This window comes from Sinocyclocheilus grahami, unplaced genomic scaffold (genome assembly GCF_001515645.1).
Source record: "Sinocyclocheilus grahami isolate Dianchi unplaced genomic scaffold, SAMN03320097.WGS_v1.1 scaffold1304.1, whole genome shotgun sequence".
NCBI lineage: Eukaryota > Metazoa > Chordata > Actinopteri > Cypriniformes > Cyprinidae > Sinocyclocheilus > Sinocyclocheilus grahami.
In genome coordinates this window covers 145,090-166,032 of record NW_015506483.1, presented here as the reverse complement: position 1 = coordinate 166,032, position 20,943 = coordinate 145,090, and the positions used below count along the sequence as shown (strand labels likewise).

Genomic DNA, 20,943 nt, shown 5'->3' with positions numbered 1-20,943 from the left:
AAAGGCTCCTGCGGGAGCAGACACTGCTGCGGCAGTGGAGAAATACAGATGAGGCTCCTGCGGGAGTGGACACTGCTGTGGCAGTGGGAAAGAGAGATAGGGGCTCCTGTGGGAGCGGCTACTGCTGCGGCGGTAGGAAGATACCTGCGGGAGCAGTCATTACTTGTGGCAAAGGGGCAAGTGAAAAACTCCTGCAGGAGCGGGGGGCTGTTGGGATGACAAATGGAGATGGACAGGGATGGACTAGGGAAAAAGGGGGTGACTGATGAGGGTTTGGTGGGCTTCCTTGATGTGTGAGCGGTCCGATCGGATGTAGCTTTTAAAGGCTTCTGATGACCAGCGACCGAGTGATTGGATCTGCTGTTGGGAAAGGCCTTTTTGAGCCGCTGTGGTGGCTGCGCCTATTCTAAAAGAATGGCTGGAAAAATCATCAGCTGGGATACCGGAAAGGAGTAGAACAGACTTGAGGTGTTTTTGGAACCAAAAACGGGAGACGGGGCGGTTAGAGTCATCTGTAAAAAGAGGGTTGGAAAGTGATTTGGATTGTGATTTCCTGAGCTGAAGGAAGGCTAGGAGGGCTTGGTATGGGAGTATAGGTGATTGAAGGTTGAAAATATAAATAATAAAAATTGAATTCCGCTTAGCTTTTAATGGAGCTGACTTGGAAGTTTTTGTTCATGTTGAGGTGCGACATAAATGAAGTGATAAAGAGTAGGGAAAAATCGGGGAATGGCAGGTTATAGGCAGAATGGAATGCTTTAAAGCATTTCCTTTTAATGGAGCTGACTTGGAAGTTTTTGTTCATGTTGAGGTGCGACATAAATGAAGTGATAAAGAGTAGGGAAAAATCAGGGAATGGCAGGTTATAGGCAGAATGGAATGCTTTAAAGCATTTCCATGCTGTTAAATAGGATTGCAAGGTTCTGGGGGAAACGGCTTGAAAAATATAATGAAGGGAAGCCTCGAGGAGAGGTCTCAGAGGATGATTCAATGGAATATCAGCTCTGAATAAGGAGGTACTGGGGTTGAGAGTGGTTCCGCCTCTGGTGCCAACAGCCTGACTTTCTGAAAGACAAAACGAGAGAGAGAGTCAGCTATTTGGTTTTTGGACCCGGGAATGTGTTTTGCGGTTATGATGAACTGGTCGCAAGCCGACATCCAAATTAGACGTCTTAGCAAAGGCATTAAGGCGGGTGAATGAGAACGGCCTTTATTAATGCAGTGCACGGTAGCCTCGTTGTCGCAGTGAACAATGATGCTGGGGGTGGACCACTCTTTTCCCCACAGAAAGGCTGCCACGACTATAGGATATAGCTCGAAAAGTGCTGAGGATATTAGCGGCTGAGGTAAATCTAACAGCTTTGAGGGCCATGTAGAAGTGAACCAGCAGTTTTGGTAAAATCCTCCGAAACCGACGGAGGGGGCGGCATCGGTAAATAATTGGATGTCGACGGGAGAGGAAACCAAATCGCTGTAAAAGAAGGATAAGCCGTTCCATTGTTTAAGGAAGGATATCCACAGACTGAGCTCGTCTCGGCATTAATTGGTTATAGATATTTGATCCTCTAGCTCGTGAACGGAGGACGCAAGAGAGAGGAGGTGAGAGATGAAGGGGTGGCCTTGCGGAATGATCCGCATCGCGAAATTTAGATGACTGAGCACGGATAGCAGCTCACGTTTGGAGCAGTTTGGGTTGGCTAAGAGAGTGGAAGCCACCAGAATCGTTCTGTCGATTTTTTTCCTTGGGTAGAGAAGCTTGGAACTTTTGTGAATCTAGGTTGATTCCCAAAAATTCGATGGAAGTGCTTGGGCCTGAAGTTTTGTCTTGAGCGAGGGGAATCCCGAGCTCTGCGTAAACCTTTTGCATTGTCGCAAGGTGCGCTGCTGGGATGGAGTCGGGGGGTGATATAATTAAAAAATCGTCTAAGAGATGGATTAAGTAGGGCACAGTGTAATTGTTGGAGAGGATCCAGCAATTTGCTTCTGATAACATGTCTGAAGTTTTAGGGCTGCTTCTGCAACCGAATGTGAGGCAGACGGAAAAGTACAAATTTTTGCGCCAGCAGATGCCGAATAAGTGCCAAAAATCTGGATTTCTTAAATCTAAATCCTTAAAAGCAGAGGTGATGTCAACTTTGGCCATCCAAGCGCCGCGACCTGCTGCTTTGATCATGGTAATGGCTTGGTCGATGTCATGGTAATGAAGAGAAAATTCTTCAAGCGGGATGAGGCTGTTAATGCTCGGGAGCGGGGAATTATACGGGGAAGAGAGATCGATTATAAGGCGTTTTTTACCAGAAAACTTTCTGGTAGCTATGCCTATGGGACTAACGCGAAAAATTTTAAAGGGGGGAACGGAAAAGGGGCCGATCATGAAATTTTAGTCGGTTTCTTTCTTAATTAGAAGATCGACTGTTTTGGGTTTGGCGAGAGCGGACTGTAGATTGGGGCAGATGAGGCTTTGTGAGGGGAGAATTTCGACACCAGGATGAAAGCCATGTGAGAGGCCCAACAATAGATAGTTTGAGAAATCAGAGTCAGGGTGATGAATCAATTCAGAAGATAAATAGGAGACATTTACAGGAGTCGATAAGTATTGTTTAGCATTTTTATTTGTAGCTTTCTTGACAGGGCAAATCAAGCGGGCGTGAGAGCGCCGCCACAAAAATTGCAAATATGCATGAATCGGCAGCGTTGTCTTGAGCATCTGGCGGCATTGAAGCTGGTGCAGAGCTGTCTACTGGAGAAGGATGGGGGGCGGCGGTTGGTGGAAGTGGGGAGGGAGGGGTTGGTTGGGGTGTTTGGGACGTGTCGTACGTAGCTGGTGCATTTGGGCTGGGATGGTTCGGGGCTGGGAGGAATGGATGGGTTGACAAAGGGGCACGTTGTGGTGGAGTGGGAGATGGATCGGCATACCGCACATGTGATGTTACGGCAGCCTAGAAATACCCTATTGTGAAGTTCAGTGTCCAAAGCCCCCCAGTAAGGACACTGATTCCACTGGGCCACTCGGATAGCACATTTTGCTGAAAATAACTTGTGGTACATGTAGAAATGGGAGCCCCCGTATGATAGCGCAAGCTCGGCGACAATAGTGAGATAGTCGCCGAACTCGCGTCTCCTGTGAGGAAAAACGGAACAGATGACTTCAGTGTAACGATTGAAAGTGATGGCGAATTCGGGAAAATTATAGAATACGAGATTGAATATGTGCTGTTTTTTAAGGTGACTGAAAATTCGCCGTAGTCAATTTGGCGGTCGATGGACGAAGGTGAAATAAGAGACAGAAGGGAAAAAAGATCTACGTCCGCACCTGAGAGAATTTGGTTCCGAATGTTGCTGTATACAGGGAGAGGGCCCAGGGCGAGGGCGTTTCCACCGTATCCATCCCCGCACCGACACCTGTCTGTCTAGGATGAGTGGGCATCGGGGATGGGGGTGGGGAAAGTAGCCGCTGGAACCGCCTGTGGAGGCAAGCTCGTGCTTGGAATGGTTCAGGGGGCGAGATCAGAAGAAAGAGCAGGAAAGAGAGAGGGAATAACGGGCACCAGAGCCTGCGCCATTAGCGGAGGCGGCCTCACACTTTGGTAGGCTCTGGGGGCGGGCAAAACATACGGAAGAAGGGGGGGAATGGGGGGCGCCGGAGCCTGCGCCATTAGCGGTGGCGGCCTCACACTTTGGTCGGTCCCGGGGGTGGGAAAAAAAGAGTGAAGGAGAGATTGATTGGTGGGCGTCAGGGCTTTCGCTGCTAGCTGAGGCAGCCTCGCTCTAGAGCTGGATGGTGGGGCTGCACCGCTAGCGGAGGTGTGCTCACGCTATCTTGGCAACTTGTGGAGGCGCGCGCCGATGCGTCACCTGGAGGATCTGCTGGCTGACACTCGGAGGATCGGGAGTCATTTGCTACTGGATCTGGTGCGCGGCCCAGGCTATTAGCGTTAGCCTCACGCTTTGGTCGGTCCCGGGGGTGGGAAAAACAGAGGGAAGGAGAGATGGAATGGTGGGCGTCGGGGCTTTCGCTGCTAGCTGAGGCAGCCTCGCGCCAGAGCTGGATGGTGGGGCTGGGGGCCATGGGTAGGGGAGAGGGTTAAGGGTGGGGTAAAACGGGGACTGGGGTTGGGGCTGCGCCGCTAGCGGAGGCGTGCTCACGCTATCTTGGCGGCTTGTGAAGGCGCGCGCTGATGCGTTGCCTGGAGGATCTGCTGGCTGACGCTCGGGGGGTCGGGGGGCGTTTGCTGCTGGGTCTGGTGCACGCCCCAGGCTTGCCGAAGGCCTTCTGCTGCGGCCTGATGGTCGGAGGCTCATCCTTGATGGCGTGGTAGTTGGATCGGGCCGTGAATAAAGAGCACTGCGGCCCCGGTTTGTTTTGTCCTTAGCTTTGGACGGAGGAGTGGGGATTGGAGGTGGCGCCCCCACCTGGAGCGAAGCGTAGAGGGCTTGTAGCTCCGCCTTGTTCAGACGGTGAGGAACAAGGATCCCGGCATTTGAGAGCGCTTGGCGTAGCTTTGACATGGTCCATTTCTCCGTAGCTGGAGCGGAGGAGAGAGCTGAGGCATAGGAGGATGCTGGAGAAGGTGGCTGACGCCTGGAAGATGAGGGTGAAGGAGAATCTCGGCGTCTGGAGGTATGAGCGGTGGCGATGCGGGAAGGCCGGCGGCCCCGAGGTGCAGCTGCGGGCTCAGTTGAGGTGTCCTGCGGAGCACTGGTGCGTTGAACGTCGGCTGTAGACGTGGGAGGAGCTGTATTGTCAAAGGTGTTGTCCTCGGGGAACAATTCGATCTCAGACATAATGCGGCGATTGGATGCACCAATGCTGAAAGTCGAGAGATAACGAAGGTAGGACATACTTGGTTATTTATAGGAGTTTTCTCTTGCGCTGATTGGATAAATGGTGTAATCACTAATGATGAACTGGCTGTGTTAATTATCTGTGCGTGCTGCTCCCGAAATTTGTTTATAAACATCACTTATTATTCTTTAGCTTGGGTTAAACAAATCAATTTTGCTTGGTTGGAACAACAGCTACGCTAATTATGTCTCTATATGTTTCTCTTTTTTAAGCTTCAGTCTGGATCCAGAATACATGAGAAGAGATGATGGCAACCCCTCAGAGGACCTCAGATGATGACAACCCTGAAACAACATAAACTACCAAACTTTGCTATAAGTTTGATTGCATCATATAATAATTGCTGTTAATAGTGTTCATCGTCTGTTTGATTACGTATTTAATTGATTTTTCCGAACATTTCTGCCATATGTACATTATTTGACAGTCACCACTGATAAGCTACTATTAAATATTGTAGAAACTTAATTTGCTGTAAAGTTGCTTTGCAACGATTTCTATCGTGAAAAGCACTATACAAATAAACTTGAATTTAATTTAATTGAAATGTTCCAAAGAGGCAGGAAAGTCTTAAAAACTCCCTTAAGGAAAGAAAAGAAAAAAAACCAGAAGAATAACAATTGTTATAAAACATATCCAGTCATTATTAATAGTTCAGTTTAATGAAAACAATAGACACAGTTGTAGTCTAAAGTTTATATACACCTTGCAGTATCTGCTAAATTTGATTAATTTAAGCAGTAAGAGGGTAGAGGGGTAGAATCATAAAAAATGGCAATTTCTGCTCTGATGAAGCAGTTTATTCCGCAAAGGTGTATATAAACTTTTGACCACATCTGCGTCACCTAAGAGGTGAATTACCTCAATCATCAGGGCAACATCGTCTTAGTAGAAAGCTGCGAGATGATCGTTCAGATTTCCCATAAACAGCAGAATTCCTGACCACACCATCTTCACTGACACTGGGCTTTAAAAATAGACAACATTTTTACAAACATTTATTATTCCTGCTTTACAGGGAATAAAACATAACTTTATCAATTATCCAAATATAGATAAATATCCCAAAATCCATGCAAATAAAGAAAGGTACCTTAAATTTTTTTCTCAACTTGCCTTGCAAGCTTCTCTCGCACATCTTCATGAAGGATGTTCCTGTATTTACCATGGCTGGTACAGCAAAGCTGAAGCCCCCTTCCTTTGGTTTGTTACCTGTAAAATATATGATGATTAGAGGGGGGTCTGTAAATGCACAGGTGGGAATATATTACTTGAAAATGGAAAAGATTCAATGCATTTAAAATCCATAGGGATAGTGACTTAATGGCACCTTTAGCTTATAATGTGTGATCAGGGTGAGCTGACTGGGCAACAATTCATTAAAAACTTCTAACATCACCTCTTCAGTACTGGTCTGTGTTTCCACACTGTAACAAATCTCCAGTAACAAAACTGTACTGATCCTGCAAAATGAATGAATAACTCCAGATAAGTACAACAATATTACACATTACAAACACAAGCAGTAACGGAACATCTCACTCTTCAAATGCAAAAAAGAAAAAACAACATTATTTCTAGAGGTGGCTGATACATTGAATATTACTGGTGGTTATAATATCGATTATATATATTAAAAAGGACAAGATCGGATCTGTGAATTTTGTTCAGTGACATTATATTGAACTTTAAATATTTTAGTTAAAATAAAATATTGTATTTTCAGTAGCCACATTTCTTTGTCCACACACGCTATCACATTACGATATAAGAAATTATTATAATGCAGTCATAGGACACGATTAATTCACCTCCCGAGTCCATATTGCAAGAACTGCCGGGTTACGGTGAAAGCCGCACGAATGGCAAGACTAAGATAAGAATAAAGAAAGCTTATATCAAGATATACTTACTTGATTCATTATCTGCAGTACATTGTCTCATCTGTAATTATCCAAACGTTTTTGTTCTCTTCTTGTTTGATCAGCAAAGTTCCCTCACGCATCTCGTTAACAGAAACATGGCGAACAGCGCATTTTTCAAACTCTGCTGAAGTAGTGCACCATCATGACGTAGAATTTTTGGCGCATGCACATTTAACAACATACTTTGTGCATGGGCATGGTTAAATGTTATTTCAAGCTTTCCATTTCTGTTCAAGTTCAAGCTGTTGTAAATGATTGTGTAGTTAGACCAAAGACTATGTTTAGACTCATTCATGACTCATTCACCAAACTAAAAGTAAATCATTATTTTACAGTGCTGTGTAGCCTAGTCTCATTAAAATCAAATGTATCTGAATGCAAATTAATTTTGTTTAGATTTGTTAAACTTCTGCTTGCAATTAATGCACTTAAATGTGTGTTTAAGTGACTTAGAACAACATAATAATATTGAAAGTATTCTGTACTCAGATGTAAATTACAGTACTATTACATACAAATACAGTACTCTCATACATGACACTGTATGTCAAATAGTATGTAAAAAATTTAACTTGGAGTAATAGACTCTATGAAATAGAGTTCATAGCGCAGGAGCTGGTGATGAAAATGTCAACAATAAGTTTTATTGGAGTATACTGTATAAGAAAGTGTACTGAAGTTTAGAAGAAAAATACAGTTCAAGTGCATTAATGCACATAGTATATATTATAGACTAAATACATTTAAAATACATTAACAAATGTGATTTTGGAGAACACACTTAAGTTGAAATTAAAATCAATTATTTTACATGTGCTTTAGTGTATTGATAAATATATCAAAATAAGTGTACTTATTTAAAACACATTTTACATAATTATGATTTTATTGTATGTTTAAAGGTGCCATAGAATGCAAAAATCACTTTTATAAGGTGTTTGAACACAGTTGTGTGGCCGCAGTGTGAAAACAACCAGCCTATAATGGTAAAAATCCACCCACTCATTGTTTTATAATCCCAATAAATCATAAACAGTCTCTCCACACGAGCAGTTCCAGATTTCTCACTACTATGACCTCATACTCGGGAGAAGTCCCGCCCATTTGTGACGCTCTCTGCCCTATTAGCATATACGCAGCCCTGAGTGAGAAGCAGCGGTTCGCCATTACTGTTTTCTTGCTGTAGCTGCTGGAGACACAATGTCAGCGCCAAAGAGCCATTAAAAGTGTCGTGTGTTGGGATGCACCAACGAACATAGGAGTCTCCATAGACCGCTGAGGACACGGTGGTTAAAATTCATATTCGAAGTAAATGTACCGGGGGAAAAAACTGAAAAGTCCTATACTTTGTGCTAATCATTTTATGCCGGACTGCCTCACAAACGAGGGTCAGTTCAGCGCTGGAGTTGTGCAAAGATTGCTTCTGAAAGAGGGATCGATACCAACGCTTCGTGCGCAAACGTCCATACTCCAGACAAAGTAAGCATCACGCCTCATATTTTGTTTTCCAAAAGAGCTTCTTGGCTCTCCGTAAGGCTAATGTTGCTAAAGCTACCATTGTCTTCGCCTGTTTTCACTGATGCTGCCTTCACGTGCTACCAGAATGATCGTCAATAGGAATGTGGTAGTTAAAAATTGCGATTGGAAGCAATGTGGGGTCAGTAACACGGCCACCACCAGTTAAACCGTAACACCGGTATGCCCGCGAGCATGAGCTCTTGAAGCTCCGCACTCTTCTGAAAAGGGAGGCGGGAGCACCAGCTCATTTGCATTTAAAGGGACAAACACTAAAACTGTGAGTTTTAACATTAGGATCAGCGCTTCTCCCTTCTACACCACATCCCATTATACATCTACTTATGAAATGGATAGTTACAGTCCGTGATGCTGATTGGTCAGTAGGAGTGTTTTATTTACACTGTAAAAAATACCGTGAATTTAACGGTAAAAGACTGTAAAAATGCTACAGTAAAAACCTGTTAAATGGTTAACGGTAAATTCCCCTACTATATATGGTGAAAAACTGTACTTGGACATTCCATGTACTGGACATTAATTTTATGGTAGTATACCGTTTCTGGAAGTGGAGAAAGACCGTATAATTTACAGTGAATAACCGTAAATGTTACAACCATAAAACCTAAAACGTTGCTACCGTATTTTTTATGGTAAAATTCCGGCAACCACAGCTGCTGTTTTTTACCATAAATGTTAAGGATTTTTTTCTACAGTGTAGTATTAAGCACAGCTATGAGTGCTTCACTGAACACATCTGTGCTTAACTGCGCAGCACCCTTTACATAAACATGTTTGTTTTATTGGAAGAATTAATAGGCCCGCGTGTTTAATGTCAGTGTTTCTAGGTGCCATGGAAATAGACGAGTGATTTAAGAAACAAACTGGAGAGACTCCAGAGCTGAACTGAACTTTATTTTGTTGGTTTAGCGTGGACTAATGCCTTGCTGAACAGGTCAGAGAGGTCAATGTTTTAGACTTTAAATGTAAACATGTATGCATGGAGTCACACTGAGAGCTCCAGATAGGGGTTTAACAGTGCCCTAAATATGAATTTAACAGAAAAGTTTGTTCTAAACCACAATACAAAGAAAAAAAACTTAATAATGCACACGCGATAGACAAACATGCAATTTCTTTGTTTGTTTATTTATTTATAATTGACGTATTTAGAATTTATTTATAATATAAGCTATATTATTTTCACACTGGAGCAAATTTGATATGAATCACTTTTATCGACGTAGCGTTTCTGCACACCCTGACTAAAAAACACCATCCTAAACGCTTTCAAATATGAATTCACCAGGTCATAGACAGATCTCCGAACATACTTTTTATGTATTTATTTTTATTATGCTTTAAACGACAGATACAAAACAGTTATAAAGCCAGGGTAATAAAGGATAAAAGAAAACAGAGAAGAAATAAATAAAAATACAATCAGAGACATGCATGACCTTTACATTACTCAAAGATTCTGAAGAATGAACACAAATAAACTTTCTATTAGTACTATGTTGAATAGTACACAAGTGATTGTCCAACTCCGTATTTAACTGTTAATTTAAGTTAAAACCTAAAATGTCGCTACCGTATTTTTTACGGTAAATTTCCGGCAACCACAGCTGCTGTTTTTTTTACTGTAGATTTTACGGATTTTTTTCTACAGTGTAGAGACATCACGCCATAACTACAGCGCCAGAAGACGTGGGGTACAGTTTCCACGTGCAAAGAGCAATTAACATCAATATCCTTCTCAAACCTACTGAGAAAATGTTTAACAGGATAGAATTTATTATGAATTATTTTGAAACAGATATCTTTTTGTATTGTTTGTAACAAAAAGAGGTAATAACCAAATGCTTTCCAGCAAGTGTAGTCCAGTAAGCGATAGAGCCAGGCTTGGTGGCAACCTGCTTTACAAACAGAGAAGGAGTAGGCTTGTTATTCTCAGGATCTCTGAACATACTGTACATCCACTGTACGTGGCTCTGACGTCACGGGGCGTCATGACGTCACTTCAGCACCGTGGAGGAGAGACAGCTCCTTCCGCTCGACTGATGGAGCCGATGGGGCTCGACCCGGACCGGACCAGACCACGCCGAGCCTAGAGACGGAGGAGAGGCGAGAGGACAGCACCGGGGCCACCCGTCACATCAGCATCCTCCGGAGATACGGTAACGTTACTGCCCGAGCATCTGCTGGCCGAGTATGAAGCGAGCAGCTCCGCGATGGAGAGCGCGTGAAGCACGGAGAGCGGCTTTAAACGCCAGCGGGAGAGATGCGAGAGAGTGTGTGTGTGTGTGTGTGTGTGTGTGATGGAGGGAGCGCATCCTGTCCTCACGCGCCATGGACGCCAATGACATCACATCTGAACGAGCGCGTCCATTACTGCGCTTTCATCGGCGCGCCAGTCGCGTGCGTTTGCGCGATGTTTTCGACTCTGCACGCACAACGACGCGCGTCAACAACCGTGCCGTTCAGGACCGCACGCGCGCGTCTGTTATGCAATTGTGCCATATTGTGCAGCGAGCGCGAGCAGAAGTGCGGTGTTCTCCGCTCGACGCGCTCATATTCCGAGTACACTTCATGCAGATACACAATAGATGGGTTTGCAGTAAGCAGGGCCAGCCCGTGGGATTGTGGGTAAATGACAAATAGCAGGTCCGTGAACACCAGGGGTTTGGCTTAGAATGTAGTGCATATTCAGGTGCTCTGGAAAGGATTAATGTGAGCTCAAAACTATATGCATAACAGATTTATTGTAGAATTAGGATAATGATTTAACATTGTCTTGGCTTAATATTTCAAACTTGAACGTCAACTACCAAAGGAACAAAAAGCATTAATGTTAAGACTACTGCATGCACGTCTCCTCATGGGGCCCCAGCTCTATCACCTATAGCAGTGGTTCCCAACCGAGGGCCCTCAGTGATCCCGCAGGGGGGCCGTCAGCTATATATCGCTAGAACTCTTAATATTATAATATGTTGTAATAAGTTGTGTCTAAAATGTCATTTAATTTGAACTTTTTGCTGTGTGAAATCAGTCACATGTGCAATGTGTCATATCGCTGAACTATCACAGAAAACAATAGTGCTGAAATCACTGATATGATTATGACCAGGGATTGAAATTCACTTTTTCACTCACCAGCCAATTTGGCTTCTACATTTTTAAGTTACCGGCCATTCATAAAAAGACAGAAATAGACCAGCAGTTTGAGGCTTTGCACCATTGCAAATCATTGTGTCAGTACTAGGGGTGTGTGATATTGACAAACAATAATATCTCAATATTTTCTGTGATTTTATCAATAAAGATAATTAGACGATATTTAGCTGAGTGTGTTATTGTGCTGATATCTTAAGGACTACCGTGGACAGCTGACTCCTAAAGTTTTTTATATTCTTCATATTCTGTGTGGTCAGTTCACATCAGTGATAGAAATTAATCTTTTCCAATAAGTTTAAATTGATTTTTAACTTTTATGGGCATTTTTACCTTTATAAAGCCATTTTTTTCTAAAAGTGTACATCATATTTTGAGTCAAATTCTTACATTTAATCAGTCAATTATAATAATAATACATTTAGGCTGTTACTAAATCAATTAAATCAGTATCAATAAAATTAATCTTTGCAGAAGTTGCATATGAAGTGGCATTTAGATGCGTTTACACGTTAATGCAGCTCAGAGGGACATGGGATGCTTAACCTGCAGTTACAAATGCATGAATAATGTTTTGATATTTTAAACATGAAATTATGAATACTGATATTTGAAATTATTTAAAAAATGAAAAGATACTTTAAATGTGAAATTAAAACCGCCAGTAGGTGGCAGCAAGTCACTGTTAAGTCAGTCATTGCGACTGAACCGAATCATTTAAACGGTTGATTCATTCAGGAACGAAACACCATCGTGTTGCTCAGAGACGCAAAACAGTGCTGTGACTGTGTTTGGAATGTTTTTTATTGGTGAAATAGCACAGAAATAACACAAAAACAGCCAATATGGTGTCTAAAATGTAAGTCTCTTGATATTAACTTATTGTTTATTAAACTGTTGTATAAAATCAATATCACATTTGTAACCATGCTGATTTTTTAAAGAAAAAACGGCACTCTTCGTGTGATATTGATTAACTATATGAGCTGATATAAATATATAAATTTTCTGCCTCCTTATGTTGAAGTATGTGATCATTGTTAATGCATATTAATAGACTGAATCATGCAGTGAAAGAGTGCACTCTAAATGTGCACGCGCACTAAAGCCAGTGTTGGTCTACTCTAACCAGTCTTCATCACGTCGCGTATGCGTGCTTCTGTAGGTGTGTTTTGTTTGTTTTTTGCAATATACTCGATAATATCATGATGTCTCACGAGTTCAGTATTTGTGCTAAACCTGCGCAGATTTGGCCTGCATGAACTTCCCCAAGAAATGAATGATAAGAACTGAATGCAAATGGACACTTATGTTAATTGCATTCGTCATCGCAAAGACTGCTGTATAAACGAACAATTACACCTGTTCCAGAAGCGGGAAAATGAGCAACGGACCAACTGACAGAATACATCCTTATAGAAAGTAGAAAAGTCATGTTTGTGCTGCTAATGTTTAACATCTTTTCAGTGCCTTTCTCCTGATGAACTGTAGTGCGAACAATGGCGTCTCATTGCAGAATGAAGTGAAGTGTTGGGAAACACTCGCTGTATAAGGTGTGAATTCTGCTCAGGCTGCTGCTGCACTCTTTTGTAAGGGGTTGCAGACAAGCAGGTAACCCTTTAAATAGTGTGCAGGCCGCACATACAACATTACATATGCTAGTGCTGGATTGACAATACTACCGTTTAACAAATACAGTGGCATCCCAAGTATTTTGAAGCTGCAGTGTCGTATTGTGAGTGGCGAAGAATGTCTGCAGTGAAGAATTCAGGAGCTTTGAATCTGTCAGATATTGTTTAAAAAGTTGACCATGTATGATCATGTGACCCAGTGCTTGCGATTCATTTTAAAGCTGACTAGCGGAGAGTTTAAGTTTGCATAAAAATTTGAATAAGAACCGAAATTTTGAATACAATTTGAAAGTTGAATAATTCAAGCTGTTTTGTTGTGATATATTTCACTGTTTTTCATCATATGTGGTTATGTTATGAATTATGTACCATAGATAAGATATGTGTTTAGTGGACATGTTAGTTAACAGCAAATAACGAGAGACTGCTATTGTGAGAACAGCTAATAGATTGATGGGCCCCGCTCTGTGCTGTCATGATATCATTCCTTGTGAAGATAAAGAGGAAATGACGTTGTCTTTTATTTCTCCGCAATATGAGCCACAACTGTCCTGCTCCCTCCAGAGTTCCCACTTTAAGCTCACGGCTGATTTGAGAGACATCCAAAATGTGCAATGCAGGGTGGAGAACTGCTGCTATAGGCCTATAGATCACACATGCACCGTAAGCAAAGATGCTTCAGTCCGGTGCTCATATTTACAGTCTTCACACTGGCAGCGTGAGCAGATAGCCTAGTTTGTGCCTGCTTTTGTGCGTGGCTCTTGCTCAACTCTAGAAAATGAGAAAAGTAAGAAAGTGAACTGCTGAAGCAGCCAATACCCTGTGAGTTCGGTCTAGATTCTTTACTGTTGCGATGTAAATGTGGTCATCGTTGTCATGTACATGTTTGTTATTAAAGATGACATTTGCTGTTGTATCCCAGAAGTAACTTGATTTTCTGTGTAGAGCCGTAACTCTGTCTCACAGCAGAGGCCAGTGTGAAACCCAACAAGTCAGTGGTGCAGTATGAAACAGGCAATAGTTGTTATAACTTTTTGTTAAATAAGTTTGTGATGAGTGGGGGCGGGGCCGAGAGCCGTGGGAACAGAGCGAGGCCGGTGGAGTAATTGATAATGAGCTACACCTGCACCACTCACCGGTCTCGAGTCTCACTGAGGAGCTCCGGAAGGATAAAAGGAGGAGTGACGACAGTGAAAGACGAGAGAGGACCAGGCCTGGAGTTTATTTTGTGTTTTGTGTGTGGCAGTCGTGCGCGAGGGGCTGCCACTTTACTTTAGTGGGACCGATAATTTTTTTTTTCTTTGCCTCTCTCCCCTCTCTCGTATCTGTCTCTCCTCATCCCTCCGTCTCCTTTTCTCTCGCCTCGGCTGTCTGTCCATACCCCCGGGTACACCGCAGCCGCCGTGATCGGCTCCCCCAGAGGGGGGGGGGGGGGGGGAGAGCGCAGTCTCGTGAGTACCCCCCGGCCTGCGAGGGGCGATGGGGGTATGTGATGAGTGGGGGCGGGGCCGAGAGCCGTGGGAACGGAGCGAGGCCGGTGGAGTAATTGATAATGAGCGACACCTGCACCACTCACCGGTCTCGAGTCTCATGGAGGAGCTCCGGAAGGATAAAAGGAGGAGTGACGACAGTGAAAGACGAGAGAGGACCAGGCCTGGAGTTTATTTTGTGTTTTGGTTTTTGTTTGTGCGCGACAGTCGTCCGCGAGGGGCTGTCGCGCTGTTTTGTGTTTATTTATTTTATTAAAGTTTTGTTGAAATGTTCGCCGGTTCCCGCCTCCTTCTTCCCAATCTACAAACTACGTTACAAAGTTATTTAAGTTTGTGTTTAACAGCCGATTTCCTGGTGAAAAACTATATTACCCATGATTCTGCAGAGAGCTCTCCACCAATCAAAGAATCACTACAAGCAAATCATGTCAAAAGAGCTCTTTTGCTCCGCCTGCTCCCATGAAGCACTGATGTATGTCATTCACAATGCTTCTTTGGGACCTTCGTCTTTTTGTCAGATTTTTTGCTTCAAATCAAAGTTTGCTGTTATTCTCCTTGTAGCAGGCTAGTTTGATTCATGGCTTATAACTCTTTAACGAAGAAGAAGTTTTTTTTAAAAATTCCAGTCGGAAAATTACTTCCAGAACTGGAAAAATGTGCGGCACTGTAGTACACAATAGTAGTGCTGGGCAGTATGACTGAAAATTTATATCACGGTATTTTTCAAAATTATACCGGTTTCACGGTACATGAAGGTTTTTTTTTTTTCATGCATGACCGGGTGTTAACCATATTTTCTACTGATTGAGAGGAAATACTGCAATATATTGACTTAGAATGACTTATTTTACTGTCATGAGTGAATATTGTCAAAAAATACCACACTAAATAGTGACTAAACACGACTGCTTTTAATACATGTTAACCAGGAGTCACTCTCATTTATAATCACAGCATCGTCTGATAAAATCAACATGCATCTACACTAAAGAGCGGACATGCGGTTGTTTTGGCTAGATTACTTTTTTGTCTCATGCAGCGCACTGCCTGCGTCTGAGTAACAAACTAAAAACAACAACACACTAAAAAGTGCATCTGATATTAACAGACGAACTACGCTCATATTTATAATTCCAAACAATCAGTAAGCGACAGGTGGTTGGAAACGCTGTTTTGTACTCATTTATTGACGAGTCGGCTGCGTTGTGGCCAACTGAATGCGCTGCTTCTCTGCCGCTCACTGCACAGAACAGACGCCGAGAGAGACGACACTTCTCCGGGAAAGCCAGACCTCATGCTCGCGGGACAGCACTGGAGAAATCTTCCAACTGAACCATAGCTAAGGTTTATCCAAAAAAGTCGCTAGGTTTGTCAGTATGAATATTCTATGGAAAAAAGCCGCTAAAAGGGTCTGAAAGTTGCTAAATCTAGTGCTCAAGTTGCTCGTGTGTGTGTGAGACGCGGGAGCTGATGGCAGCGGCGCTGGATATTTGTGGCGGTCAGTGTGGATATTGTGGATGAGTTCTTCTGTGTCATCACGTTCTATTAGTTCTACAGCTTCAGTTTCTGAACTTTCACGCTTAGTAACACATACAGCTGTTCCCTCACCGCAGTGCAACAGTGAAAAGAGACCCCTTTCAAACAGTGCCGCGTTCCCAACGTTGTTTAAGCGACATACACCGGTATTGCGCTATTTTAAAAATTAATATCATAACAAAAATAAACACCGGTGTTCGTTATGAACCGGTATACTGCCCAGCACTACACAATAGCACAGGACTTCTCAAATCTGGCCCTCGAGGTCCACTGTCCTGCAGAGTTTTGCTCCAACCCTAATCAAACTCACCTGGCTGTAGCCTTCTAGTAATTCTGAAGACCTTGATGAGCGTGTTCAGGTATGTTTGATTAGTGTTGGAGCTAAACTCAATCAGCCTGTATTTATGAAGTCACAGACATCCTGGAATTGTTTCAAAACATGAACATCAGCTTGCACGGATAAAAATGTTCCATGTGCAAAATGTATTTGTTTGTTCTTCTTTGCAAATAATATGCCTACTTTTTAAAAATTCCACATGCATACAAAATAACTTTTTGTGCACTCTGTTGTGTGCACAGATTTGTGGCACAAAATAAACACCATATTGGACTTATCTTGCTGTGTGACGGTAACATCACACAAAAGCAGATGTTTGTTGGTGGAGAGAATGGTGTTGGAAGGACTGAGTTAACTTGTAAATGTTTGATTTTTACCCTTTACAACTTGAATTTGTTTGAGAACACAAGTTATGGTGCCTTGGCAGTCTGAAAGCATTTTGCTCAGGCGGTTCCTGCATACCTGGGGCCAGCTGCATAAACTTAGCCTCTATGTTAAGACAATGTCTTAAGTATGATTTTGAGCAACTAGCTGTTATCCATCAGTCATATTCTGGAATTCAGCTTAGACTAATGTATGCTTTTATATAACTGAATTTAAAAAATGATGACAAGTTTTAGAGAAAAAAATGTGATGACTAACTTGTAAGACTAGTCTACAAGTTAGACCTTTTATGTAACTGGCCCCTGAACGCATCCTTGTGTTGTTGGTATTGATCCACACGTGTGATCAGTCCACCATAATCACTACATATCTAATATACTCTGGTATTTGATTGCCATTCATATTAAGCAGTAAGAAGAATGCCCTTTCACAGTACTTATGGCTTGTGTTGTGATTGCTCTCTCCAGGTGTGCAGACGAGCAGCACTGCTACAGAGTGAGTGAGGGCCACTTTTCTTAAGGGTGGGTAACGCAGTGGGCTACCCTCACCCCTTCTGCACCCATGGCTTGTGTCCATGAGCAACATGCCCCTTCCCCGTCCCTCTCAGGGTTCAGCTCCCCGCTCTCCGAACCCCCCTTCTGTCGGCCCGATTCGGAGGCGCCAGCGAGCACGCCAGACACCGAGCTCACCCCGACCCAGTGCGTGCTCCGTAACGTGCTCTCCATCGACCCGGTGGGGGGCGGCAGCGGCACTCACACCCACAGCAACAGCCCCACCCTGAGCGACGAGCCCACCAACTTCTCCAACAGCGTGCTCAAGCTGCAGGAGGGCGGGGCCGAGGGCGGAGTCATGCGCAACCAGTCCGACAGCTTCCGGCTGCAGGCGGGTGGAGGAGGCTTTCTGGAAGGCTTGTTCGGATGCCTAAAGCCAGTGTGGACGATGATCGGGAAAGCCTACTCGACAGAGCACAAGCAGAGCCAGGAGGGTGAGTACGGCAGTCGGAGAGCAGTCGGGGTGTTTCAGTGTCGTTTTGGATGGAGATAATGGAATGTCTCTTCTAGAATCCTGGGAGGTGCCATTCGAGGAGATCTCCGAGCTGCAGTGGGTGGGCAGCGGGGCGCAGGGTGCCGTTTTCCTGGGCAAGTTTCATGGTGAGGACGTGGCTGTGAAGAAAGTCCGAGACATCAAGGAGACTGAGATCAAACATCTGCGCAAGCTCAAACACCCCAACATCATTACCTTCAAGTAAGTGAACACACACCAGCATCACCCTCAAGACTATAAATAGCGTATATTTCAGAAAATAAGTCGCCCTTGAGTATAAGTTGCACTGGGCCAAAATTGCATGGTTGAGAGAAAAAAAAAAAGATAATTTGCATCGGTGTATAAGTTACATGACGCATGTTATTATTATTACATTCAGAAATAATGTAAAGTATCTTAAATGAAATGTTTACAAACATTTTATATACTATACACATTATAGTGCCATTCCTTCTAAACAGGAGTTAGGCTATTATAAAAGAACATATTTGTTTAAAGCGAAACTGAGATTGAAACCAGTGTTGGACTCATGCACCTCTCGCATTCAGCACAAATCCAAATGTTTCCATACTGACGATGTAGCCTAACATTTCCTTGCTAAACTGTGTTTTATGTAAACAAGGTTTGTACTTCACTTGTGTCCCAATATCCATGTAAAACATCAACCTTCATCATCCTTAAACTGAGCCGTGGAACTTTTTCTGTGTTTGGTTGACTGCATTTTAGCTTTAAGATGAATAGACTGTGATCTCAAGTTAGCAATGCTAGAACTGTTGTGTGCATGTATTTGTGTGCGCTTTGCTCATATTTTGCGTGCTTCATGTTAAATGCATCGTATAAGTCACAATATAAGTTGCAGATGAAAAAAAAACATGACTTATATTCTTAAAAATATGGTATGTTTAGATTTAACTTTTTAAAATTTGGGCTTTTCGTTAGTCCAGATTTTGTGAAATCTATAAAACATGACTTTGTCTTCATCTAGCATATATACAGTACAACTTAGCGGTGGGCGCTATATCGGTATGAAAGTGACTACCGGTGTTATGTTGTTCCATGATATGGATTTTGCTGTACCATGGATACCGTTATATATTCATGAGTTCAAATTTTGCATTTATATAGTTTTGTTCAATTTGGTACACTTTGCAAATTTGAACACAAATGACAATAAAGAGTCGAGGCTGAACGTTTTTGTCCTCTGTGTGCAACGCCGCACTACACAGGCATTAGTAATCAAATCCATAAAGCATCGTAACAGACCAAATTAATAGAGCACAAATCGCATGCTCCAGTGGTTCCCAAACTGAGGGATCGTGTACAGTCAGCAGATTATTTTGCAAAATAAACCTCTGCAGGGTGATAAAGACTACATTACGTAATTTTCCCACTTATCATGCGGCCACTTGTCTGATAAGTAGGGATGCACCGATACCACTTTTTCCAGTACTCGCCCGATACCGATACTTTTATTGCATTTGTACATTTTTTAAATATTGGGTACAGAAACCAAAAGGGTATGTATTATGTTAGTTGGTTAACATTTATCAAATAGATACGGTCAAGCCAGAATTTATTCAAACACCTTCAACATTTCTCACATTATCACAGTTTATTCGCTATAGTTTAGAAAATGGTAATAAAATATGACAAGAACTCAGAGTTAAACTGTGTCAGAACAAATTAAGCTTGATAATGTCAGATAACTTTGATAGAAAGCTTCATGCAAACCTCAACTTCAGTTTATTCCCAGACTCGGTCTGAATCATTTTTGGTCCCAAATTTGTATCAGTTTTACTGGTAGTCCACTGTATGAAGAATTTTTGGGTATAATATCACAGTTTACTTTATTTTGCTATCCTCACTTACATAAATGAACTATAGTGTCCTGCACCCACTAGTAAAAAAATATCAAAAATTATATCTGGTCTCTGAAACATTTTTGGTTTCACTGTATATCCTTCGGTTATTTTCACACTCAATTATGGCCATTAAAATGTATTTTACACGTTTGTTACTTTCACTGTTCATTGTTTTGCTCTGTGGTACATCTTTAATGTAACAGCATTAGAGCTGCTCCATTGCAGCGGCTCAGTACTGTAATCACACGCTTTGCTGTAATAATGCAGGGAACCACTCGTTATACATCACCGAACTGTGATATTTTCAGAAATAGAAGTCGTGTTTTTTCATCTGAAACGTGCTGCGATTTATTTTCCAAAGCCACTCATATAATGCAGAAACACTCGAGCAAGCTAAACAAGTGTAACGCGTGCAGGTATTTGTACTGATGCAGAATAGTGCAGCCTAGCGCATTTCACACAGGCTGCTAGATTCACTTTCGCCAGAAAGTCGTGTATGCCTAAGGTTGAAAATAAATGATGTTTATAGTGAATGCCCCTATGAATGGTTTTATTTTTACGATTTAGTTTTAATCCAAATAATACGTGTGCTAAGTGAGCGAACATCAAAGACCACACAACAGAATAGCGCGCTCTCTCTCTCTCTCCCTACCGTTAATTAACTTGTGCATTGTTTTACTTACTTGTTTTTGACATATCCGACTGAACTACAAGCTTTCCAGTGATGTCTGTGAGAAAGGTATATTCACTCGACAAGCTCGCGCATCTGCACCTCAATCCACTCAGAGTGCTTTGTTTATCAGCTCGCGCACATCAGCTATACAGGCGTTAATACTGAATGTTTAACGTTATATTCATTGCATACATATACTTCGTAGTAGACATCCTTAACTCCTTTCTGCTGTCTGTTGTTCTGTTGTTGGTGTTTCTTTGTTTGAATATGGCGCATAACACATGCTGTGTGGTATCGGCGTTTGGTATCGGGGCATTTTAACGAGTACGAGTACAGGAGACCAGTATTGGTGCATCCCTACTGATCAGTAAATAATTGAGTGCAAAATATTAATTTGACATATTTTAATGACCTCAACATGACTCGCAGTACCAGCTTGAGCGCTCTGTTATCAGTTGTAGCAGTTGTGGTTGTATTAATAACAGACCACTAGATGGCACAATTGACGAATTAGAATTGTATTGCA

General features: G+C 42.6%; 1 protein-coding gene across 1 annotated transcript; it reads left to right on the top strand.

Moving 5' to 3' along the window:
- The first annotated feature begins 10,308 nt into the window (after positions 1-10,308).
- Positions 10,309-18,106, top strand: LOC107569033 (mitogen-activated protein kinase kinase kinase 12-like). The gene is made up of 3 exons (XM_016255032.1): positions 10,309-10,466; positions 17,306-17,823; positions 17,900-18,106. The coding sequence occupies exons 2-3, from the start codon at positions 17,400-17,402 to the stop codon at positions 18,085-18,087; spliced, it is 612 nt and encodes a 203-aa protein (XP_016110518.1). The 5' UTR covers positions 10,309-10,466; positions 17,306-17,399; the 3' UTR covers positions 18,088-18,106.
- The last annotated feature ends 2,837 nt before the right edge of the window (positions 18,107-20,943 follow it).

Excerpts from the sequence above, each read along its gene's own strand:
- LOC107569033 (XM_016255032.1), top strand. The coding sequence starts at position 17,400 with ATGGCTTGTGTCCATGAGCAACATGCCCCTTCCCCGTCCCTCTCAGGG. Across the intron at positions 17,824-17,899 it reads GCACAAGCAGAGCCAGGAGG|AATCCTGGGAGGTGCCATTC; the intron begins GTGAGTACGGCA and ends TGTCTCTTCTAG.